The sequence below is a fragment of the Typopeltis vanoorti genome, chromosome 13 (assembly GCF_054136105.1).
Source record: "Typopeltis vanoorti isolate ZY-2024b chromosome 13, IOZ_Tvanoo_1.0, whole genome shotgun sequence".
In the NCBI taxonomy this organism is placed as follows: Eukaryota; Metazoa; Arthropoda; class Arachnida; order Uropygi; family Thelyphonidae; genus Typopeltis; species Typopeltis vanoorti.
Window position 1 is genome coordinate 81096919 of NC_143561.1, and position 27570 is coordinate 81124488.

The 27570-nt window shown below is 36.2% G+C and overlaps 1 protein-coding gene across 3 annotated transcripts in view; it reads left to right on the forward strand.

Annotated features, from left to right (window-relative positions):
* The window catches only part of didum (dilute class unconventional myosin), a 696374-nt gene that overhangs the window by 168703 nt on the left and 500101 nt on the right, over positions 1 to 27570 (forward strand). For all 3 annotated transcript variants that reach the window (XM_090402302.1, XM_090402303.1, XM_090402304.1), the window contains one exon: positions 5596 to 5717. In XM_090402302.1, the coding sequence (XP_090258428.1) occupies positions 5596 to 5717 (122 nt within the window). The remainder of the gene's footprint in view (positions 1 to 5595; positions 5718 to 27570) is intronic.

A 27570-nucleotide genomic window follows, 5' to 3' on the forward strand; every position in this document is an offset into this window, starting at 1 on the left:
TCCAGGAGAACAGATTTATAGAATTTCTCTGAAATAGCTATGTTAAGTAGCTCGTGATGGAAGAGATTCCTAATGGTTTCTAATAAAGGAAAGCAAGATAATTTCACTATAAAAGGATAGAGATGGGACTGGTACAGCAAATTATAGACCAATCAGTATCGTAATCATAAAGTTTTTGGAGCATTTGATTAAGATTCACATCTAGAAAGTAGGCAGCATTGTATCCCATAAAGAGGGAAAACATGGTGTGTTAAAGATAGGGCTTGCTCTGGCAATATGCTCGTATTCTGTAATAGAGTGACAGCAGAATTAGATAATGGGAGTGGATACCAAGATACTTCTGGATATTGCCAAGGCATTTGACAGGATTCCACATATGTAGAATCTGTCATATGCCCTGGCAATATCCAGCAATATCTTGGTACATACAAAGGTTGTTATACAAATTCAGATTGGTATGCAAAATAAACTTGTACCATGAATAGGAGAGTGGCTGACTGATAGGTATCAGAAAGTGATATTATTATTATTATACAGCATTTCCATGGAGTCTGAAGACTCATCATGGGAGACCCAATCTATCATACCTCTCCTTGAACCCATTAACAGACAAAGCACTCACAACTGACTCTGCAACCCATTACACTCATTCACAACTCTCCAATCAAAAAATCTAATCCTCACACAACTACTAACCACACCGTTATTCAACGTCCAAGGATGACCCATTGTTCTGGTGCTTCTAGCCAAGTGCTGAAACACTTCCCCTGCATCTGGCCTATAAAACCCTTTAAAGAACTTAAATGTTTCTATCATATCCTCTATTTTTTCTCCTATCAAACAACTTCTGCAATATACCTTCACATACCTTCAATCTATCCTCATAGGGAATATTCCACAGGCCACTCTTGTTGGCTTGCCTCTGAATCCTCTCCACCGCTTCCTCATCCAGTAGAAACCCAGGGGACCAGACTTGAGCACAGTAATCCAGATGTGGGTGTATCAAGGCCTTAGAAATTACAACTTCCTTATCTCTACTTGTTAATGTGTTCTTCAATAACCAAGTAATCTTATGGGCTGCCCTAGCAATATATCCTCTAAACCTTAACTCTCTGTCTACCACCACCCCTAAATTTCTATCTTCATCTATTTCCTGGAGTACAGTGTCATCATTGTGATACACAGCTTGTAATCTGTTTATCCCAAATTGCATAGCTTTACATTTCTCTACATTAAACCTGCACTCATTAACATTTTGCCCATGCTGACAGCCCATTTAAATCATCCTGCAAGCTCTCCACATTGCCTTGATTTTACTCTACGTAATTTTGCATCATCAGAAAACAAGTGAATATTTCCTTTCAGGTTACTTCCTATATCATTTATATACATATTAAACAGTAGTGGTTCCAGCACTGAACTTTGCAGTGCACCATTAGTCACCTGTTTTTGCCTTGATTCTGCTCTTCCATATACCACTTTTTAATATCTGTCCAGCAGCCAACCTCTTATCCACATAACCAGTGTCATATCCATCCCCATTTCTTATTTGTGTAACAGTGTTCCATGTGGTATTCTGTCAAATGGCTTTGCAAAATCCAGCAGAATCACCGTGTAGTTATTTCCTTTATTCAACTCAACTGTTACTCTATTATAAAAAGTTAGTAAATTACTAAGGCATTACCAAACCTTCACAAACCATGTTGCCCCATTATACAATATTGTATTTTTAACCACCCATTCTTGAGTTCTGTTTTTGACCAATTTTATCAGTACTTTTATCACTACACCTGAGATACTGATTGGTCTATAATTTGGTGTTGCAGTCTTAAAACCTGCCTTATGCAAGGGAATTGTTTTGCCCTCTTTCCATTTCCTTTCCTTGGACCTCTACCGTGCTGAGACCTAAATTAAAGAGCCTAGTCAGAGCCATTGCCAGTCCACTTGCACATTCTCGCAAAACTTGAACTGATATCCCATCTAATCTCACAGCTGTATTTACATTGAGATTCTGCAATTTCCTATGAACCTTCAATTTATCCAGCACTGCTCTCGAATCAGTCACTCACTATCACATATGTTACAGCAGTAACCTCACTTGAATGATATACCCTTGCAAAGTGGTCACTCAGTGACTCAACTATTTTATCTGCTTCTGTCATTTGCACTTGTTAAGATTAATCTTCCTTAGTCATTCTTGCTCTTACTTGCCACATAATGAAAGAGCTCTTTGGGATTTCCTTTGGCCTGCTTGGCTAGATTCTTCTAGTAATATGATTTTGTCTTCCTTACCATACTAGTTACCCTTCTTGTCTGACTCTTGTGCTGTTCATGAGTTTGCTGGTCACTTTACTCCTTATATATACTTTCCACAGAATTTTCTTTTTCTGAAGCTCATTCTTAATGATATTAGTCATTTGTCTAACTCCTACCTGATTAACCCTTCTTACCTTAGATATACAATTTAATATAGCTTCCTCTGGAGATCCCTTAACTATCTCAAATACACTACTAACATCCTTCCCTTGCAGGGTTTTATGATACAGCTTTGAGCTTCCTCCTAAACTGATCATAATCACCTGCCTTGTAATTCCACACATATGCCCATTCTTGAGAGAATATTCCTCATGAATCTTCTAAGTCAAGGCTGCATGGTCGCTCTTGTCAATTTGTAGACAATGTAGCTGCCTTGGTTATGGATAGCTTTTCTGTTCATATGACCAGGTCTAATACTCTCACACTCTGAGTCCCCTCCATCACATGCTGCCTCAAGTAATTATCTCTTTGTAGGTGTATAAATTCCATTTCCTTCCTGACATGTGATCTTTCTTCCTACCTGTCTATATCTCCATAGTTGAAGTCCCCCATAATAATCACTCAACTTGCAGTCATTGTATTAATTTGCCAGTGCATGTCTTCCAGTTTATATATGGAAGCCCCTTGCCTATAGCAACAGCAACTGTATATGTTGTTTATTATTTTAACGGTATAATAGAACACAGAAACTAAGTAAATAATTAATTTATTAACTTGATGCTGATATTTCGCTGGTATTATAACCAGCATCTTCAGAGCACAAAAACACTGTTTGTCACAATACGCGAGACTAAAACAACATGGTGTACTTAAACAAAATTGTAGCAGCAACACAAAGACTAGAGTCCTGATTTTGGTGCCCTCTATCTGAAAAAAAAAAAAAAAAAAAAAAAACCCCGCTATCATATATTACTAGAGTCCTAGAAAAGTGCTAGTTTTTTCTTAATATGACTGTCTCCCAGATCTTCGGCAAGTTAATACAGCCATATTTGTTGAGATTTGGAGTGTGTTTTAGGGCTTCTGTTGCCTCTAAGAACAATCTCTCTGATTTATATGGGTTTCTGTGTAGTACTTTTGTGTTTTTCCAGTTGATCCTGTGTGCAGGGGTATCCAGAGCATGGTCTGCTAGGCCCGACTTCCCATAATGATAATTCCGGACGTATCGTTTATGTTCGCTGATGCGGATATTCACAGTTCTTCCTGTTTGACCGTAGTAGGCTTGATTGCATGAGCAGGGTACTTGGTAGACTCCTGGATGTGATAAAGGAGGAATGCTGTCCTTGGGTGAGCGGATGAGGGTGGCTAATTTGCTACATGGTCTGAATGTAGTGCGTAGTTTATGTTTATTGAGAATTCTTGAGATCTTTTCGGATGTGCCTTTAATGTAAGAGATGGTGACTGTTTTGTTGTAGTTCTCTGTGGTGGATGGTGGGAGGGGTTTCTTAGGAGTGTTTAGTATTTTGTTTATTTTTTGTGGATTGTAGCCGTTGGCCAAGAAGGTGTGGCGTAAGTGAGTCAGTTCAGCAGTAAGAGCCTTGTCATTTGAACAGATTGCTCTCGCTCTATGGGTTAGCGTTTTTAATATGCCATATTGTTGAGAAGGATGATGGTGTGATTGTTTGTGTAAGTATCTGCCTGTATGTGTGGGTTTTCTGAAAACTGAAAATGATAAGGAACCATCTGGGAGACGTGTGATGAGTGTATCCAGGAAGGGCAGACAGTTGTTGGCTTCCAGTTCCATAGTAAAGTGGATTTTTGGATGTTGGCTATTTAAATGTGCTAAGAATGTTTTCAATGTCTCAGGGCCATGTGGCCAAATAGCAAGCACATCATCAACATAGCATAGCCAATGATATTTCGCTGGTTATAATACCAGCGAAATATCAGCATCAAGTTAATAAATTAATTATTTACTTAGTTTCTGTGTTCTATTATACCGTTAAAATAATAAACAACATGTTCGACGAACACATAAGTCTGTCCACACGTTTAAGCAACTGTATATTTTGTCTTACTGGTCTTGGTCTAACAGTAGACTGTTTCAAATGAACAATCACTCTCCTGCCTATCTCCTATTCTTTTTGTCTGCAGTTTATCTGCTGTAATCACAGTATACATCCCCCCCCCTCCAAACTGAAGTATCCCTTCAGTTTGGAGGGAAGGGGGGGTATACTTAATAGTCAGGAAGTAAGATCACCCTTACTTCCTGACTATTCTATTCAATATTTTTGCTTGTGCACTTGGTCATTCTCACACTCACCTCATAGGTCCTCTCACACAAACTTCACCTGTTTGCACTCTAATTGCTTAAGTTTTCCTGAATTTGCACTTCAGCATGCTTTGTGATCAAAGCTTTCTAGACAGATGTGAGGAGATATGATAGAAACATAAAGGTTAGTAAGTTGGTGGTTAGATTACAAATGTAAGTGATATACAGCTTATGGCTGGTGCAGATAGAACTTGCAGTCTGCCTGGAAACTAAGGGTATGCCAAGAAGCATGTGAGGTCCAGATTCTTGACATGGCAAGTAGTGGGTGTGTGGAATAGGTACTGTTGGAAGTTGCAAGTGCATATTTGAATGTGTTCAAAGAAAGGTGTGATCTCAGTGAGCCTTGGACTTCCTGGAGGAGGAAGTTGAAACATGAAAATTCAGAAGTTTCATACAGTTTGATTTCGTATCTCAAGTCACTTATAATGTACCAGATTTTTCTTGGTCCTTAGCACACTTCTTGAAGAACCAAAGTCTTGGATAGGTCAGGCGTTCATGATGGTATGAGGGATGAATGACTTACATTCCAATTAGAATTATTTCATTTAGAGCAGGTTTTTGAATCAGGAAACCAGAAAAAGTAATCAGGTCAAAAGGAGGTGTAGAAACCATAAATGTTATCCCATTTGATACAAATTTCTATATCGGTTTGGTGAAGGATGTTCCACAGAAATGGAAACTTCAGACAGGGTTATGATCTGAATTATGAAAGAGATTTGGAAGGGAAAACTAGTTCAGAAAAATGTCCTGACTTGTGGAGGATTCTGCTTTCTTACAAATAGGTGTAAGGATAGTTTTGTGCTAGTAAATGCTAACAGTAAATACCTTGACATTTCTTCCTTTCCAATTCGATTAGTAGAATTGAAGAGAGGAAGCTAGTTTGAATTATGAATATTGAAGTTCCTGAGAAAGTGACCTCATTGTTTAGGTTTTTAGACTTCAGAAAATCAAGCTTTAGAAATAAGTATTCCTTCAATTATTATACATGCATTTTTTTTTTTTTCTTGCAGGATTTTCAGAACTTCAGCAAATGGTAATGTTCCGAATACTAGCAGCCATACTTCATTTAGGAAATGTTACTTTATACAAGGGAGGAGATTCACAAGAGGATGCAGAAAGTTGTATAGTACATGTGAGTTTCAATTCAGAATTGTTTAAAAGCTTTTAATAAAGCCATAATACAAATCGACTGTTCAATAAACTGTCATTAACTTATAAGCTTTGACTTTAAAATGTAGGATGATTAAATGCTTGATGGAATGTATTGGTGTCATAATCAGACTGATCTAATAATCACACTAGACGATGAATGATTATATAGTTGCCTTTGAATGCAGTGTTCTGGCCTGGTGCATTGTAACGTAAAGGTAACCTTTAGCGTTTCTCAAGCAAGATGTCGACAGTGATACAGAAGACACTGTATTCACTTAACAGTTTAGAGCATTGATATATTCTTTTTTTTATATATGTACATGTAAAGAGCTTTATTTAGGAATGTGTTTTTTGTAAAAAAAAAAAGATATTGAGAAGTTATAAACCTATAGGACAAATTAGTCTTTTGTATTTATGCAAGGCTTGCTGGAAGTTTAAAGCAAGTGATTTTAGTATACTATTAAAAGAAAGAACAACAAATATCATTATTATTTTATACCACATAGGCAAACAGTGTTTGCCTTTGAAATTGGTCAAGAGAACTATCATGGTATTTAGGTTTTCTTCATAATTTCTAATGAGAACTAACATTTGAAATACCAATCAGCCTTCTTCTTCATCTCATCCATCTGGTGATGGGTTGAGTCCCCTTTGTACAGTCTGTCTCCAAATGGTGACGGATTGTACAAATTTCTAGACTATTTCTAGTCTTCTCAAACATAGTAGTGAAGCTGGTGAATTCGGCTCTCTCAATCAGTCTAGTGATACCTTAATCAAAAGTAGTAATAAAGTGGTTTAGCACTAAGTAAATGTATTTTTGAAAACTGAAAATGTATTTTTGAAAGCTCTTTATCATCTTCAAGCAATTAGAAAGTTCAAGGGCAGCATTGTTTGCTTACTTTTTTAATATATATATTGATCCCATACAAGAGGTCGGAAGACCTATAAGCACATTACTGCCATGTGTAGGATGCAGGTGAGGACTGAGATAGAAGTTTATTGATTTTTTTTTTTTTTTTAAAGAACTGCAAGTTGTAATTGTTTGGGAATACTTTGTGAGGAAGACTGTTCCAGAGGACAGAGGTGGTTGGAATAAAAGAGGAAGAAGAAAAGCAGGTTTGGTGCATTAGTAGTTTCACAGTAAAAGGATTCTATAAGCAGATTATCCTGGGCAGCTGCTGCTCTTGTATTAACAGGTGCAACTGAAAGTGAAGGAATGATAGTTGCCAATTCATTGGAGCAGTGACCATGGATGTACCTGTAGATTAGACACAGTACTGCTGAAACTGCATCTGTGAAATAGCGATTGAAGTGAATCTGTGAGAGAGGGATCATCAGTTAGTCTAATTGCTCACCTGTGGACAGTATCAAGGAATTTAAGGGAAGTTTTAGGTGCACTACCCCAAACATGTGAGCAGTATTCTAGGCATGGATGGATTCAGGATTTTTATATAGTTAGGAGATGGTTGGGTGTAAAATATCCTTTTGAATGAAATATAATGCCTAGTTTCTTGGAGGCTGTTGAGTCCAAGCAGAGAGATGTGATCTTGTCTCGTGATGTGTGTGTGTTACTGAGGGTAAGGGTAGGTGAACTGAGATCTCTTTAGTGAGAGCAAAGACAAGACTGTGTTTCAGTGGCATTGAATATGACAAAGTTGTCCTTGCCCTATTGAAGGATAGCATGAAGATCAATGTTTAGGGGACTGGTTGTAGATGATCTTATAGCCTGCAATGTCAGATTACTGCATGGTTTGTCAAATGAGTAGGATGAGTGGAGAGTATTATCATCAGGAAAGGTGTGGATAGGATTAGTGATGATTGCAAGTAGGTCGTTTATGAACAAGAGAATGAGAGTAGGTGATAGGACAGAGCTTTGAAGTACTTTGGCATTGATGCTGAAGCTTGAAGAGTCATCTATTATGACTTGCACAGAACAACAAGAGAGAAAGTTGGCTACCCAATTACAATTTATGGCAATTTGTTGAGCAGGCCACGTTGCCACACATGGTCGAAGTCTTTGGAAATGTCAAGGGATGACAGCATAAGTTCCTCCGAACCTTTCCATGGCACATGTCCAGTGGTGGGTAATGTAAACTACAAGATGAAATATGGATCTTGAATGTCAGAATCCATACTGGTGGTTGCCGATTAATTCATGGTCCTTTAAGTAGTGGATGAGTTAGCTATTGATACTTTCTCCATATTTTAGAGAAGACTTGGGTGATGGCAATTGTCAGCAGTTTGATAGTTAACTTCTATTACCCTTTTTTTTTGGAATAGGATGGATGTGAGATTGCTTCCATGCATTGGGATAAGTTCCAGATATGTACAGCAGATTGTAGAGACAGTGCAGGATAGGTGTTAATTCTGGAGCACAGTGTTTGAGAACAATAGGAGAGATGCCATCAAGACCAAAAGGCTTTTTAGGATCCAAGTTTTTGAGTAGTTTCCTGATTTCTTTTTGTCAAAAAACTAATGGAGGCATGCGGTGCTTGGATTCCAGTATGGTAGTCTGCACTGATTTCCCTTTATCATCAATGCAGAGTTTGAGGAAAAGAGTGATGGCAGGAGATCAGCTTTATCTTTGGGTGAAATAACAGTGGTGCTGTCAGGGTGAGAGAGGAGTAGAAGTGCAGGAGAGCAGAAGTTGCATCCAATCGCTTTAGTGAGGGATTAGAAGGCACAATTTCCATTTAGACAGAAGGCAAGTTTTTTGCTGATGGCCTTTATGAAATCAGATTTGGATTTGCTGATGACTGATTTGCATATGTTGCATACTTTGTTGTAGGCAGAGTATGAATCCGAAGTTTCTTTAAGTGAGGCACTTGCAATAAAGTAAATTTTTTTCTTACTGCTTTTGCACACTTTCGGTTGAACCAGCACTTGGAAAGTGGGTGAGGATTATGTCTTAAATTGGGGATGAATGTCTTCATGCCAGTGCGAATAATTTCAGTAATTCGTCCACAGCAGGTGTTATGGTCAGATGAGCAGAAACAATAGTCAGATGAAGGAAAGGAGGAGTAGAAATTCCTGAGGTCATCCCACTTAGCTCCTTTGTAGTGCCAAAGGACACACGGTTGGGAGTAAGTGGGTGCAGGGCATTATGTGAGAGAGGAGACTTGTACAAGATTGTGATCCGAATTGCTGAGAGGAGAGCTGACCTGTACAGTGTATCTGGAAGAAGAATCAGTCAAAAAAGAGATCCAGAGTATTTGGAGAGTGAAGTGGGTTATCAGGAATTTGAATAGGTAGGTTTATGATTTGTGTTAGGTCATTACTTATGGCAAAGACTTCTTTTTCTTGTCCAGCTTGGTCAGTGGAGTTTGAAAAGGGGAGACAGTTGGAATTGTGGATGTTGAAGTTACCCAGGAAGATGACCTCACTATTTGGATTGTAGACGGTCAAATTTCATGGAAAGAAATGTGAAGAGGTCAGAATGGTTGTCACTGTTTGGAGACTGGTAAAGTCAACAAATAAATGGGGCAAGGAAACCTTGAGCTAGAAAATATCGAAAGTAGGGGATTCTAAATTAGCCATTCTTTGGGAGGCTATGTTGGATTTCACAAAGGCACAGGTGCCACCCTTGTGTCAAAAGAAATCGTGAAACGTATAGTTTGGACACTGGAGGAGGACGACAGTAGTTGCATCTGAGTTTCTGTCAGGAATAGAATGTCTGGTCTGGAAGACTGCAAGTGATGGTTGACATCATTTACATTTGTGTTAATGCCATGGATGTTAGTAAAATAGATGTAAAAGTGATTTTTTAGTGAGGAGATTCCAACTTGGTTTGTTGTTGTATCTGTTTGCGATGTGACTTTTTTGATGGGATTGATTTACAAGGGAGATTCATTTTTGTCACAGTATTTCTGTCATTGTTTGTAGGAGTCTTCATAAGTTTAATCATGATTAGCTGGAAATATAGTGGAGATGTGCAATGAGAGAGACAGACTCTCGGACATAACTTCTATACAGAGAGAAACCAGTCTCCATAGCATGATGTGGCCTTGACAGTGTTCCCCCACATACCAATATTTGGACTCCCTCTCCAGGCATGACCTTGCAGAGTATGTGGCAGTGGGATTATGCACAAGTCAGCCTCCTGACTTGTTATTGACAGGTTGATTTTTAAATACCCAATTCTACTTTTAATCCCTTAATGGTAGAGTACAACTATTAATTGATTAACTGCAATGCAGTTGCAAACTTTGAGGATACCAAATTAAACTGTCTTAATATTTGCTGTATCAGAAATTGTCCTTCAATATTTCAACATTTTGCTTTACATTTTATTTATATCGTTCTGAGAATGAACAAAATAAAAATTAATTTAATTTTGGTAAATATGTGAAAAAAAAATTACATGGAATATGGCATTCAGATCAATTGGAAATATTTGCAATCTTTTATTCTTCAAATCACTGCAGTGGAGTAAAATATTTTATTCAGGTTCTTTTATTTTACTGAAAGTATTGAGGAAATTATTTCTGTTACTTTCAAAAGCTTATGTTGAAAATCTTTAAGTGAAATATTTGTAGAAAAAATGTTTTCAAATAATAAAATAATTTGTCAAGTAATTTGAAGGACTTTTCTTTTTTTGCAGTATTCTAATATATGGATATATGCTTGTTATCGTGCCTACAATTTTTAATTTATTGTTCCTCTTCTTTTGAGTTCAATAAATGATGTTAAATTGCATTAACTTTTTTCTTTTTTTTTTTTTTTTTTTTTTTTTCAATTTTGAGACATTTTTAAAATATTACAAATTTGTATTAATTTTTGGTTATCTGAGGATATTTCAGAAAATCCTTAGCTTTTCAGTTTAAAAATTCAACAGGTAATTTTTGTAAGATTCCCATTTCAGTAATATCGAATGGTTAATGGATGTAAATATCATCTTCAGATTGTTAATATGTCCTCTTAGGGGTGAAGATATCATGATAACAATACTCTGAAAGTTTACATTATTACCAACTTCCTGTCAACAGTTTTCATCCAAATTAATCCATTAACTGCCAGGTCCCCAATCTTATATTTTGTTCTTCTAAGGCACTTATTACCAAATCAATAGATCTTAGTCTTTTTCCTACCATCCTGACAAAAAACATTTGTTTTGTAACGTATTTCATCTCCCATATTGTTTAAGTGACCATAGTACTTTAGATTAGCTCTGCTCACACATTCCTGAATGCTAACAATGTCAGGTTCCTTCCTAATATCCTCATTTTTAATATGGTTGTGTCATCTTTTCACTCTCTTAATTTTTCTCAGATCACTCATATCTGTGGTTTCTGGTCTCTAATCAAGTATTGTATTTCTAATTAAGCTCTCATATCTATAAGTTAAAATTGGTTTAAACGTTATCTTGTATATAGCTATTTAAGTGTATTGGCTAATTTTGTCTATATAAATTTATTAATTTAACTCTTTGATATACTAGTTTTGCTGATTTTGTGGTCTATTTCTGTTAGTTTGCCATCTTCACAAAAAATTGTACCTAAATAGCTCAAATATTTTCCTTGTTCTGTAGCTTCTCATTCAGGTATAGTTGATGATTTCAGTGTGTTCCTGCCTATCCTCATTATTTATTTATTTTTCTGATTTGTCATATGAAATTAATTATAGCAGTTTTCAATTTAGTAGTGGAATCCTGAAGATTTGCACTGGATTTATTTAAGAGTATGACATCATCTGTATAAAGTAAAAAGCTGAGTAGCTCCAATTTCGATATGATGCCAAATGCCACTTTCCTTCTTAATGTAATCTATATAGATGTCGAAAAACTGGAGATAATGTGCATTTCTATCTAGATTCAAATCTTCCTCCTGTATCCTTTCAGTTCTTTCTAACTGCTGACTTACAACTCAAATATAGACTATATTACTTAATATAATGTATTATTTTCACCATATAATCATAGCATTTTGAACAACTTTCCTCTCTGTTTGTCTATAATAAATTTAGTTTAATCCTTTATCCAAGTGTGAGCAAACAAAGTTTGCGCCTGAAAATATCTTCAGGACTGAATATGGTGTTGTACTACTTTACTGGGGTAAGGTAGTGCAACTCGTGGCAAAGGTGGAGCAAGCTACCAACACTCCTATCCCAGTATCTGCCATAATGGAAAACACATCTTCTTGCGGATATGTATAATGTTATGCATTAAGGGATTGACCACTACCCAGACTAGTTTCGACCTTTATTGAGGTCTCTTCAGTGGGAGCCAGGCTCAGTGGTGAAGATACCAGGCAGAAGGAATAGCGAGGTCATCTTTACCTATAGGAGTTGCCAAAAGGTGTGCCACCTTTTTTTTTTTTTTTTTTTTATTAAATTACTCTGGATTTAGAGAAAGATGTTGAAAGTTTATTTTTCACTTGGTTAGACTATTATGAATTTGGTTTAATCCTTTATCTAAGTGTGAGCAAACAAAGTTTGCGCTTGAAAATATCTTCAGGACTGAATATGATGTTGTACTATTTTACTGGGGTAAAGTAGTACAACTCTGGGCCACTCGTGGCAAAGGTAGAGCAAGCTACCAACACTCCTATCCCAGTATCTGCCATAATGCAAAACACATCTCCTTGCAGATATGTCTAATGTTATGCATTAAGGGAAGGGCCACTACCCAGACTAGTTTCAACCTTTATTGAGGTCTCTTCAGTGGGAGCCAGGCCCAAGTGGAGATACTTTGAATTGCTTCTGCCTGGTATCTCCACTTGGGCCTGGCTCCCACTGAAGAGACCTCAGTAAAGGTCGAAACTAGTCTGGGTAGTGGCCCTTCCCTTAATGCATAACATTAGACATATCAACAAGGAGATGTGTTTTGCATTATGGGAGATACTGAGATATGAGTGATGTTATCTTGCTCCACCTTTGCAACAAGTTGCCCGGAGTTGTACTACTTTACCCCAATAAGGTCAACACCATATTCAGTCCTGAAGATATTTTCAGATGCAAACTTTGTTTGCTCACACTTGAATAAAGGATTAAACTAAATTTATTATAGTCTAACTAAGTGAAAAATAAACTTTCAACATCTCTCTCTCTGTTTGTCATATATCTTTTCCAATTTTACAAAATGCAAATGTAGATCTTTGTTATTATTATTATTATCCCAAAACCCCATGGAGTGAAAGACTCATCACAGGAGGTCCCTTTGTCATACACACAGTTCTCTCCCCATCTCCCACCATTTTATGAAAAGCCTCTCTAATGTTAATCCTATAACAACTGCTTATCAATTTGTATGTCTCTATTATATCATCCCTCTTCCTCCTATCCACTAGACTCTGTAAATTGCATCTTCTCAACCTTTCTTCATACTGAACATTCTAGAGACCAGAAACTGCCTTAGTCAATCACCTCTGGACCCTTTCCAAATATCTCTTTGTTTTTTTTTTAAAAAAAATCAGGTGTCCAAACCTGTGCACAGTAGTCCATATGTGGCCTAATTAAGACCTTATACAATGGAGCCAGAATTTCTTTACTTCTACAAGTTACTGTTTTCTGCATCATTGCTAGAATTCATTGGGTTGTCCTCACAATTTTGGCAATATATCCCCACCAAATGTAAACTCTATATCCCATCTTTGTTTTTCAAATTTTAAAGCCTTGCATATTGCAACTTAAACTGGCATCCCTATTCTATGCCCTATTTAGTCTATTCAAGCCTTTATAAGGCCACAACATCTGCTCTACTACATTTCCTCATAGTTCTTTCCAGCTTTGTATTATCTGCAAAGAGCTGAAGATCCCCATTCAAATATAACCCAATATCATTAACATACAGGTTAAACAGTAATGGCTCTAAAACATACCCACTGAGGGACCCCACTGGTGACTTTCCTCTTCTGGGATTTGCTCCCCCATACACAACTTACTGACATCTATCAGATAGCCAATCATCAATCCAATGTACTAATCTAATATCCAACCTTATTTGCTCTAGTTTCATTATCAGTTTATCAGGTGATAATCCATCAAGAGCCTTTACAAAATCTAAGTTCACTACTGTGTATTTATCTCTCTCATCAGTATTACCATGATTTCTCAATTATTTGGCTTAAAGCAAAAATATGATCCTGACAACCCTTATTTGGCCTAAATTCAGCTTATTTTTCTCCAGTTTTTCTTTCACAATTTTTAATTTATGCTTGCCTAAATCTCACCTGGAACACTTAGTAAGGAAATTCTTCTGTAATTCTCAATGTTAATTTTTTTTTCTTTTTATGGATGAGAACTATGAGAGCCCTACTCCAATCAATCAATCATCTGGAATTTTTCACTGTGACTAGGCCATCTAAATTCATGTTTAGTCTAGTTCCATACACTGCTGGATATAGAACCCTCCCCATCTAATTCTATGTCTTTAGCTGATGTCCACCATCTTTTGTCAAACATTTGTACATCATCCTTCCATCTTGTTATTTGGGTGGCCTTTCCTTCACTTTCCTCTCTGAGTTTCCACTCATTGCTTATTTTTATCCACTTTTCATCTGTCAGTCTGCTAATATGGCCAACCCATCTCCATTAACATGCTTTACAGTACTTCACAATACATTCTACTTTGGTCATCTCTGTAATTCTGTTATTTCTAATTCTGTCTCTTTTTTGTTATGTGGAGTATTCTTCTCTCGAAGACTCTCAGGCCACACTTAAAAAAACAGGAAGATAAGTTTCCTTCAACTCGTCGGTAAAGTTTTATTTTAACTGGAAGTGAAATTTGTGTTTCAGCCCAAGGACACAAATTTACAATAGTTCCAAAGGAGACACTGAACTCAGATTTCTTCTTAAATATTGATTGCAATTTATTCAGTCTCTCCGCTGAGGATGCCAATAGAATTCATCTGAAAGTCTCATCTCTGCTACTGAAATCCAAGCTTCCTCCTAATGCTGCAGTCATCTCATTATTACTAAAGCTGACAAAGGAAAAGTTGCAGTAGTTTTGGACTTGGCAAAGTACAAACAAAACATCTCTCTTTTATTATGTGACAAATTGACTTACCAGGAATGGGATTACAACCCCACCGATAGTCAACTGAGAAAATTAAACTCTTTATTAGATAAAGTTGTAAGTCTTGATGGAGATATGATGGCAATCTTAAAACTTATTTTGCAGAATCCCTCTGTTCTATGGTCTACCAAAGATCCACGAGGAAGTCATTTGCATTCCTCTTCATCCCATTATTGACTATATGGATTCTCCTGCATACTGCACAGCCAAATTTTTAGCATCTTTATTAAAAGCTCATATTGATAATACTTACACTTTCATAAAAAAAAATTCATCTGAATTTCTAGATAAAGTGAAAAATTTTTTTCCCCTCCACCCAATTTAATGATCAGTTTTGATATTGAATCATTTTTCAGTAATGCATCTCTAGCAGATATGATACATCTACTTTCACAAAGCTTTTCCACAGGATATGCTAAAACTATTCAACTTCATTTATTATTTTCTGGCTATTTTCTTTGTGGAAACAAGTTTTATAGATAAGTTACAGGAACTGTCATGGGGTGTCCACTCTCTCGTGCTCTCTTGCCAACTTCTGTTTGGAACATTTAGAAGACATCCTTTTCTCATCCATACACTTTCAGCCTTCATTTTGGGAATATTAAACAGACATTTTTGCTATCTGTCCCCAAAATGAAGAAACATTATCTACTATAAAGAGAGAAATATATTGGGTTTATTTTGCCATAACAATATAAAAACGAAAACTCATTAGTTTGGCCACAGATACTTGTGGCCTTCTTCTGGATAGTAAAAAAAAAATACAATATTTTCTAATATTTTAATAATTATTAAAATACAGAACATGTAGGACCATGTAGGAAACCACATGGAGCATGACAGCTTGCACAGCTTGCACATCTTGCACACATTACCGAGCTATTGTTCAGTAATGTGTGCAAGATAGTTGACTGAAAAGTTAGTCTGACATGCAGAAAGATCTATGAGCGATTTGCAGATATCACAGGTGAGCTATTGTTTAGTAATGTGTGCAAGATAGTTGGCTGAAAAGTTAGTCATAGGATCAGTCCTTAGTTTCTATTTGTGATTTCACTATGGAAATTACCTTACTTTACCTATCTTTTTTGCTCCCTGCAGAGCATAGGGCCTCAACCATTGACTTCCATTTGACTCTATTCAATGCTTCTTTTTTGATCTCTTTCCAGGAACATCCCTCTGTTTTGCCTCTGTTTCTAGTTCTCTTCTCCTGGGTCTACCTCTTTTCCTCTTGCCTTGGGGATTCCATTCTAGTGCAATTTTTGATATTTCTTTATCTTGGTTCCTGATTGTGTGACCTATCCAGTTCCATTTTCTTTTAGTGATTTCATTTTTGATGTTGGTTTGACCTGTTCTCTCCCAAAGTTCTATGTTTGTTATTTTATTTGACCAATATATTCCTAGTATCTTCCTCAAGCATTTGTTTATGTAGACATGTATTCTATTTATGTTTTCCTTTGTTAGTGACCATATCTCAGCTCCATATAGTAAAACTGATTTAACATTAGTGTTGAAGAGCTTAATTTTGGTTTTTAATTTTATTTCTTTAGACCCCAAAATTTTCTTCATCATTCTGAATGCAATCTGTGCTTTCTGGATTCTATTTTGTATGTCCTGTTTGGTTCCTCCTTGTGTGCTGATCACCGATCCCAGGTAGATAAAGTTATCTACCTGTTCCAGTGTTTTCCCTAGTATTTCAAAGACTAATTCTTGTTTGGGGTTTATCTTCATTACTTTAGTCTTGTTATGATTTATTTTCAATCCACATTTATTTGCTTTCTGGTTTAAATTACAGCTTTTTCTGGTTTAAAAAGAACCTCGGTTGTCGAATGCCTCTGTTCTTGAACAATTCGGTTCCTGAACATATTTTCTGAACAAAAACGCCCCGGTTCCCAAACAGAATTTCAGTTCCTGAACAGGCAAATGGCAATCACGTGCTGAGCTGTAAGCCGGGAAAGCGTCGGTTACCCAGCAGCCCTCGTTCAGCGCAGACACCTTCTCGAATTTGCAGTGAGTTTCTTGAATTTCTTTGTGGTTTTTTTTTTTTTCATAAATTATTAATTAAGCCACCATGGGGCCACAGAGGAATAGTGATAGCAGCAAAGCGAAAAGAAAAGTTGTTAGAACCATGATAGAGATGAAAAAAAGAAATCATATCCAAACATGAAAATGGCGTTCGTATCTCGAATCTTGCAGTTCGGTATGGCGAAATCAACAATATGTACAATACTCAAAAATAAAGAGATCAAGAGAGCTGATGTTGCAAGAGAAAAAAGTTCTTACTAAACAAAGATCGCAGACAATTGAAGTGGAAAAATTGTTGCTGATTTGGATAAACGAGAAACAGCTGGTGATAGTGTTTCTGAGGCTATAATTTGTGAAAAAGCGAGGCGATTACATGATGACCTGTTAGAAAAACCCTGGTACGAGTACTGATACTGATGTGTTCAAAGCTAGTAGAGGGTAGTTCAAGAAATTTAAGAGGAGAGGCGGCATACATAGTGTGGTTAGGCATGGGGAGGCTGCAAGTTCAAACCAAGAAGCTGCTGAGAAATATGTGCAAGAATTTAGTGAATATGTAAAGGCTGAGGGTTTTCTTACCCAACAAGTGTTCAACTGTGATGAAACTGACCTATTTTGGAAAAAATTGCCAAAGAGGACCTACATCACTCAGGAGGAAAAAGCATTGCCAGGACACAAGTCAATGAAGGAGAGGCTGACTCTTTTGCTATGTGGAAAAGCAAATGGGGACTTCAAGGTCAAGCCATTGCTTGTGTACCACTCTGAGAATCCGAGGGCGTTTAAGAAAAATAACGTGATGTAAATTGCCTGTTATGTGGAGGGCTAATAGTAGCACTTGGGTAGATCCATGATCCATTGAGTGGATCCATGAAGTCTTTGCCCCAAGTGTGAGAAAATACCTTCAAGAAAAAAATTTGCCAATTAGTTGCCTTCTTGTGATGGACAATGCTCCTGCTCACCCTCCAGGCTTGGAGGACGAGTTAGTGGAGGAGTCTGATTTTATCTCAGTGAAGTTCCTGCCCCTAACACAACTTATCTAATTCAGCCCATAGACCAACAGGTCATTTTGAACTTTAAGAAACTCTACACCAAAGCACTGTTTCAAAGGTGTTTTGAAGTGACCTCTGACACAGAATTAACACTCAGAGAATTCTGGAAAAATCACTTCAACATCCTCCATTGCTTAAGTGTCCTTGACAAAGCCTGGGTGCAAGTGACTTACAGGACGATGAACTCGGCCTGGAGGAAATTGTGGCTAGACTGTGTAGCAGACAGAGACATTGAGGTCTCTGGGCAAAAGCATGGGCTTGGAAGTTGACAATGCTGATGTGGAGGATCACAGGAACGAGCTCACCACGGAAGAACTGGAACAGAAGGAGAAGCAGAAAAAGACGGAGGTGGAGGAAATGTCTTCAGACACAGAGGAAGGGATTGAGGATGTTCCTAGTTCTTTGATCAAAGAAATGTGCGCGAAATGGGGTGAGGTGCAAAGTTTTATGGCAAGATATCACCCTTACAAAGCTGTAGCAAACCGCATCATAAACCATTTCAATGACAGTGCCATGTCTCACTTCAGAAACATTTTAAAATGCAGGCAAAAACAAATGTCATTGGACAGGTTTTTAGTGAGACAGAGGTGTCTCAAGCAAAGTCGAGTGGTGCCAAGAGACAGAAAAGAGAAAGAGAAAAAACCCCGGAAGGACAGTAACCTGATGTTTTTATGGAAGGGGACTTACTATCTATTTATTGTGTTTATTCTTTTTATGTAAGATTTTATGCATTTTCATTATGTTTGTATACGATCTTATGCATGAAGTACTGTTGTAAAGGTTTAAATAAACAATCATCTGGGGTTCGGGAATGGATTAATCCATTTTACATTAATTCTTATGGGAAAATGGTTTCAGTTTTCGAACAATTCGGTTTCCGAACAGCCTTCGGGAACGAATTAAGTTCGACAACCGAGGTTCCACTGTATCTGTTTTCTTTTGAGGTGTTGATATTTTTGTGCCAAAAAGCATATATCGTCTGCAAAATCCAGGTCACTGATTTTATTTGACCATCCCCATTGAATGCCAGTTCTTTCTTCAGGTGTTTTCCTCATCACCCAATCAGCAATAATCAGAAAGATGGTTGGGGAGAGTATACATCCTTGTCTTGCTCCTGTGTTTGTTGTAAATGGTTGTGATAGTTTGCCATTATTTATTATTTGGATTTTGGATTTTTCATGAGTTTTCTTTGTTATATTTATGATTTTCTGAGGAATCCCGTAGTGCTTCATTAACTTTCATATAGTCTTTGTCTGTGCTATCAAATGCACGTTCAATGTCGATGAATCCCAAATATAGGCTACTCTGCCACTCTGTTGATTGTTCAACAATTATTCTTAATGTTATTATCTAGTCAATACAAGATCTGTTTGGCCTGAACCCAGCCTGTTCTTTCCTCAGTTTAGTTTCAATTTCTTGTTTCATTCTTTCTAGCAATATTCTAGTAAATACTTTATTTACAACATTTAGAAGTGAAATCTCTCTCCAATTTTTACAAAGTGTTATATCTCCCTTTTTTGGCAGTTTTACCAGGAATCCTGTATTCCAGTCTTCTGGCCATTTCTCCTTTTCCCACATTTGATTAATTAGTGGGTGTAGCATTTCAACAGTAGTGTTTATATCTGCTTTAAGGAGTTCAGCTTGTATATTGTCTCTCCCAGCTGCTTTATTGTTTTTTGTTTTCTTTACTGCCTGAGTTATTTCTAGTTTAGTTATAGTTCCTGTATTTGTTTAAGTATTTCTTCTTCTGGTGTTTCTGGTATTTCTTGTTCTAGGTTTTCTATTTCTCCATTTAAAATTTCTTGGAAATGTTCTGCCCATCTTTTTTCTATGTCTGCTTCATTTGTGAGTAACTTTCCTTGTTTGTTTATTTTTTACAGGCCCTTCTCTTTTAAAACTCTTCCCAGCTAACTTTCTTGTTATTTCAAACAACCTCTTTGAGTCAAATTTACTTGCTGCTTCTTCAGCCTCTTTACACATTTCCTCCAGGAATACTCTTCTATCTTTCCTTGCACTTTTTTTTTACCTGTCTGTTTTTAAGCCTGTATAATAAATTTAGTTTAATCCTTTATCCAAGTGTAAGCAAACAAAGTTTGCACCTAAAAATATCTTCAAGACTGAGGTAAGGTAATGCAACACCAGGCAACTCCGAGCAAAGGTGGACCAAGCTCTCATCACTCCTTGTCTCGGTATCTCCCATAATGCAAAGCACATCTCCTTGCGGACATGTCTACTGCTATGCATTAAGGGAAGGGCCACTACCCAGATCGGTTTCAACCTTTATTGAGGTCTCATCAGTGGGAGGCAGGCCCAAACGTGGAGATACTAAGGCAGAAGCAATAGGAGAGGTCATATTTACCTATAGGAGTTGCCAACAGGTGTACCACCTTATTATTGAATTACTCTGGATTTAGAGAAAGATGTTGGAAGTTTGTTTTTCACTTGGTTAGACTATAATAAATTTAGTTTAATCCTTTATCCGAGTGTAAGCAAACAAAGTTTATGCCTGAAAATATCTTCAGGATATTTTCTGAAGTAAGGATACTGAGGTAAGGTAGCGCAACACACCAGGCAACTGAGCAAAGGTGGACCAAGCTCACAACACTCCTATCTCAGTATCTCCCATAATGCAAAACACATCTCCTTGCAGACATGTATGCTGCTATGCATTAAGGGAAGGGCCACTACCCAGACTGGTTTCAACCTTTATTGAGGTCTTGTCATCTTTCATTTATCCTATTTCTTTTGTTTTCTTCTGTACTTTGCAGAAGTGTATTCCATAAAGCTTTCCTTTCTTCACATAATTTGATGGTTTCTTCAGAGATCCATTGTTTGTGATTCATACTCTGCCTTCCCAGAACTTCTTCTATTAAATGTATTCATTATTTTTCTCCAGTTCTCTTCAATGTCTATTTCCTTATGTTGTTCTATAAAACTTCCATATTTATTCCTTAATGTTACTTTATATTTGTGTCCTTGTTTTTCAGTTTTGATATATTGTATTTAATTCTTTGGTTCTTGCCTTTAAATATTTTTCTTAGTTTCATTTTTATTTTTGCAATCAATAAGTGGTCTGTAAAGGCATCTGCATCTTACATCCATCAAAGAGGCTCTCCAAGATCTGTTTATTAAAATATGGTCAATTTGGTTTTTGGATTTCTTATTAGGTGATATCCAAGTCTGTTTATGGATGTCTTTATGTTTAAATAAGGTTCCTCCTATGATCATATCATTGAAAATGCAAAAGTCTTTTAGAATTTCCCCATTTTTGTTACATTTTCCTAAACGTTATTTTCCCATTATTCGTTCATATCCCACATTATTATATCCTACTTTTGCGTTCATGTCACCTATAATTAAAAGCATAGCTTTACTTTTTACTTCATCTACTTCTTTTTGCAGCATGTCATAGAAGTCTTCTTTCTCTTTTGTTTTTGCATTGTTTGTTGGTCCATATATGTTTATTATAGTCACATTTCTGTATTTAGTTTTAAATCTAGCTTTGATTCTTTCAGAAACTGGTTTCCATTCAATTATTGCTCTTTTAGCATCTACTGTTAGCATGAAAGCTACACCTTTGTTATATGTGTCATCTTCATTCTGGTTTCCAGAATATAAAATGTATTCGTTTGTTGTTAGTTGGATTTCTCCACTACCATTCCATCTTGTCTCATTTAGACCTAGTATTTCTATTTTGTATCTGTCCATTTCTCAGGTTAGTAAGTTTGCTTTTCCACTTTCATATAAAGTCCTAATATCCAGCATCCAATTTTGGTTAAAAGTTTTGGGCTAAAGAGGGTTTTTTTTTTTTTTTTTGGAGTTTTCTGCTTCCCCAATGGGGCTTTCACCAGCTTGCTTCATTTTCTTTAATACTTCTCCCTCTTGGTTTTGTGTTGGTTTTTCAACAGTGGTTGAGGTTTCTGTAGCAATATGTTTTTTGCATATTGTGGTTGCTAGCCACAAGTACCACCCTCCTCCTTTCTCATTCGGGCTTGGGACCGGCAATGACGGAGTTCACTATGGAAATAGAAAAAGAAAACAAACTATCCTTCCTAGACATGCTACTCTACTGCTCATTGTCAGTTGCACAAATAACTTCTGTATATCGAAAACCTACTTTCACTGGTGCTGTATTCAAAAGCAGTTGCTCACCATCCCAGGTCAGATGACTGGAATTATTAAAAATGTATTACATTGTATTTGCATTATATGTTATACGCTGCAACAACTACAACAAGAACTTTTAAAGATCAAATGTTATGTGAACCTTAATAGCTTTTCAGAGCAGACCACACAATGTAATTTTGGTGCCTATTACTCTAGCCAAAATAATAAGGAAACCACATGTAGAATCCCTATTCTATACATATCTGGCATCTTGGAACCAATCTCTAGAATTCTTAATAAATATAATCTAGTGGTGACTTTTATTCCTTTCAACAAACTGTCATCATGGTTCCCATTGTCTAAAGATAAATGTTCCCCTCTGGTTCTTCCTGGTGTCTACTAAATTCTGTGTGCCTATAATCTCTTCTTATTTTGGACAAATTGGATGTTTGGTGGAGAAAAGAATGCAGAACACTAGTCCTACATCATCAATGGGAAACCTGAGAAATTTGGCCTCACACAACATGGAGTAGATACTAACCACAATATCCAAAACACACTTATTCCATCAGTGTCACTGTAAGTTAGAATGTTTATTTAAAGAAAGTGCCAAAGCCTTGCTCCATCATCCAAACTTAAATCAGAACTACTGCCTCTCACTTTCAAAAATATGGGAAGTCTTATTCTAATTACACATAATTATAGTTTTTTAAATAATTAATAATACGAGGTAATAGCTAATAATACTATGTTTCCTCAGTTGTTTTTGCTTTGCAATGTTATACATATAAAACCACGCAGCTTTCACTATTTTAAATTAGTCCATTGTTCTGGCAAATCAATGGCACATATGGCCTTTAAATAAATATTATTCATCCTTTTCTTGTTTTATAATGTGAATTTTAAGAAATTGCTTTAATGACTTTCTACTGTAACTGATAACTCATTCCCTACTCTCCTATTTCTTCTACTCTTCCTAAAAAATATTATACCATTTATAATTGATTCCAGTTAGTACATTTAACTCTGAGAGCACCAGATTTTTCTAATGTCAACAGTCTTAGGCCAAAACTGTTTCAGAACATATCTGGCAACTCATTCACCATTTTCTAACTGAAAAATCTAATCCTCATATCCTGGAGAAACACTCTTTTACCCAGTTTCTATGGATGACCCACTTCTCATTGTTCTGTCTTCTTTAGCCATGTGATGAAATATTTCCTCTATATCAATCTTATAAAACTGTTTTAGTAACTTAAATTTTCTATAATATCCTTTCTTTTCTGCCTGTCAACCAGCTTTTGCAACACACAAATTCTCAATTTAGGGAGTATTTCACAGGCCATTCAACATATTTGCAACTGCTCTCTGAATCCTCTCCACCACTTCCTCATCCCTAAGAAACTATAGCAATCCAGATGTTGCCATATCAAGGCAAAAGAGGAATGATAACTTTCTTATCTTAGTGTGTTTTTCAGTAACCAAGTAATCCTATGAGCTACCTTTGTCACTTTAGCAATGTAGTCCCCCTTAACATCAGTTCTGTCTACTAGTATACTTGGATCCCTAGCTTCATCAGTTTCCTGGAGTCAAGTTCCATCAGTGTGGTATACAGTTCATAATATTTTCTTCTTCAAATGCATAACTTTACACTTCTGCATTAAACTGGTATCCATTATCTTTTGTCTATATTGTCAGCCTATTTAACTCATCCTTCAGGTTCTCTACATCACTCGGATTAGCTATTATGCTACCCAATCTTGTGTCATTAGCAAATAATTGAATATTTCCCTTCAAATCATTTTCTGCATAATTTATCTACAAATTAAACAATAGTAAGCCCTGCAATGCACACTGCTTGTCATCTTCTGTTCCTCTATGTACTGCTCATTTTACTATTACCATTTTCATATCCATCCCTATTTATTCCACTCTGCATAACATATGTCCCTTACAAAATTGAACATTATAATTTGTAGACATTTCCTTTATTCAACTCGGCCATCACTCTATTATAACAAAGTTATTAAATTGAGTATGTTGATTTTTTTGACCAAAAAACTAATGTAATAAAAAATAATTAACAGTGGGTTTATAGGTCATAATAATTATTTAATTAAACCCATTAGTTTCGCCACTTAAGCTAGTGACTTCATCTGGGTTTGAGATGAACACACAAATATACAAGCGTTAAATATGAATCATTACATAACTAAACACACTGAATGTGTTGGAACCGTTACACAAGTACAACAGAAACACGTGGAACGTGGAAGCTGGCACATAGTCAGTCATTGTTCAGCAGGTGTGCAAGATAGTTAGCAGAAAAATTAAAGCCTGATGTGTTTAATGATCTGATAAAAAAAAATTTCCACACAGAATCATTCCTCTGTTTCTGTTGAAAGTGCCTTTGCAGGCACTGAAGTTGTCTTCTATATACGGAATTCTTATCCTATTCAATGTTGTGGTGAGTGTGGGAGAAATGGAATGCCAGACCTGAGCTGTCTTCACTGTTGTTATTGATGTTATGGAATGCCCTAAGTACACAAGACTAATATTCCTCTTCGACCGATCATAGATGGTATTAGCTTGCCTACTTATATGTTATCCAAACATCTTGCTAATCTTCTAAAGGAGCACATTAAATACATGGATGCCTACATCGAAAATACACAACACTTTGTAGAAAAACCAGGAGAAATTTCTATCTCACCAACAGACATTCTAGCAAGTCTGGATATTATATCGTTATTCACTAATGTTTCTGTGGACAAAGTTATGGTACTTATAGATAATCTGTTCCCTCAAGATCACTGTCTCAACTCAGATTTTTTCTGATGGAATGGGAAAATTTAAAAACAACTTGGGCTTTGCAATGAAAAGCCTTCTATCTCCTCCTTGTGTGGGCTTATTTATGGAAAACTTCAAAAAAAGATGTATTATCTACAAATCCTAAATGTTATCTACAGATCTCGTCACTTTGGAGATATGTTGTTTGTTTGTTTGTTTAATGTTTATTATTCACATCACGTATACAAATTATACATATTATACTATTCAACTTGTATAATTATGACAATATTCACAATACAATTCAGTGCACAGTACAAAGTTACAAAATAAAATTCAAGTATTACTATCATATTCTGTTGGTACTAACACTTATTATGGCTATTATTTTATTATGGTTAATAAAACGTTTTCTCATATATGCAAGTAGAATATAATATATTTCAAATGGTTTCAAAGTTATGATAAGTAATTGGTTTAGGGTAATGTAAGTTAGTTAATTCAAATATGTGTAACCAAGGACCGTAGCCATACTGGTTACTAGAAAAGTAATTAGCTTAAACAGACACTGAGAGTCCAGGGACCGCATCTAAGAGGGCTCCCTCACCAGTTATAATAATGTGCATGTTGATATTTTAATTCCTAATTGAATGAACCAATTTGTAAATCAATACCTTAATTGGTTATGATATATATGTAGGTGAGATATTCCTAATATGGAAACACAGTGTGGCTGAGTTGCATGATTTTCTGTTATCTATTAACTCCTCCTACCATAAAATCAAATTCACTTTAGAACTTGAAAATGAAGGAAAATAAAATTTTCTAGACATTCTAATTAAGAAAAAAGCAGATGGTGATATTTCTCTTGGTACTTTAGGCCAACTCATACAGGTCGTTATCTACATTACTCCTCGTTACACCATATTTGGCAAAAATTAGGCATTGTACATACATTGAAAAAAAAAGAGGGTGATCTCTATTATAAGAGATGAAGGAATACTAACAGAAGAACGTAATTCCAGAAGAATTACATTCTATTCTCTAACTATTGATCACATTGGATATCCTAAAAAAATGGCACATAGAATACTTTTCTCTACCCCCCCCCTCCACAACAGATCAATGACATTCATTACAGGTCCTCAGTTTCCATCACTTTTATTGGCAAACTTTTGCTAAAAATCACAAATCTCCTGAAATCTCATGGCATTAGATTGGTCTTCAAACCCATTATGACAGTAGGAAATCTGTTATGCTTGCCTAAGGACCACGACCTTTTCAACAAACATCCTAGAGTTTACAATATTCCATGTTCTTTTTGCCTTAATTGCATAGGGCAAACATTGAGAAGTTTAGAAATATGGCAAAAGGAGCATATTGGAGATGTCAATAACAACAGAGAAGACAGCTCAGGTCTGGCATTCCTCCCACACTCACCACAACATTGAATAGGATAAGAGCTCCATGCCATATATAGAAGACAACTTCAATGCCTGCAACATCAAAGAGGCTATGATGGTAATCTATGCACAAGGCACTCAACAGAAATCAAGGAATGATTCTGTGTGACATTTGGAAATCCTTTATCATATCTTTAAACACATTGTACTTTAATTTTTCTGCAAACTATCAAGTACACCTGCTGAACAATGACTGACCACGTGCCAGCTTCCATGCTCCATGTGTTTCTTGTACTTGTGTAATGGTTCCTACACATTTGCCGTTTTTAGTTATGCAGTGATTCATATTTTACGCTTATTGTATATTTGTGTATTCATCCCAAACCCAGATGAAGCCACTTGCTTAAGTGGCAAAACTAGTAGGTTTTATTAAATAATTATTACGACCTATAAACCCAGTATTAGTTATTTTTATTACATAAGTAATTAAAGTAGTATATCACAACCTACCTTTCACAAAGCCATATTACCATCAGAATAAAAAATCATATGCTTATCCAACCATTCCTGAATTCTTTCTCTGACCAGGTTTTCCAATGCTTTTACCACTACTTCCTAGATGTTGATTGGTACCACAAATCAATAGATAATTTAGCACAGTAAAATCTTGATTTAACTGACATAATTTGACAATAAATACAGATAATGAAATGATTAATAAAAAAATAAATAATACAAAGGTTAATCGGAAGTGATCAGCAGTGTTCATAAATTGCATCTTCGGATACATTTGTGTATATTCGTGATATTTCGTGCGTAATAGTTTGTGCGCGTGCGTGTGGTTCGGTAGCATAGCATCGGTAGCGTTGCTAGAGCAAAACATGATGTTTAGGCTGTTGCTGGAATAATTTTTTGTTAAACCATTATTAATTATTATTAATATCAGTTAATACTTCTGGTGTTAAAAGAAAATGAGTAAACTTGACGATAGCACAGAAACTTGAGTTAATAAGTAAGTTGGAAAGTGGTGCATCTGTTGCTCGTATTTGTGAACTTTACGGGGGGAAAAACGAACAGTTTCGGACAAACACAAAAATAAAGACAAACTTACTCAGTTTTTGCTAAAATATAGCATTGAGAGCACCAAAAATGGTTTTACTATGGCAGATAAGAAACACGCGAAGTTGGTATGCATAAGAATTTAGAAAAAGGAGTTTATAAGTGGTTTGTTCAACAGCGGTCTAGTGGTGGTGTTGTTTTTCGGCGTGTCGAACTTAGATCGGCTGCTGAAAAACTGGCACATTACATAGGCATACGGTTCCAGGCAAGTGATGGGTGGCTTTGGCGCTTTCGTAAAAGCCATGGCATTATGAACAGGCAAACATATGGTGAAGCACTGAGCGCCGATATTGAAAGTTGAGCCCTTCAGAAAATACACCAATGAAGTCATTGAAT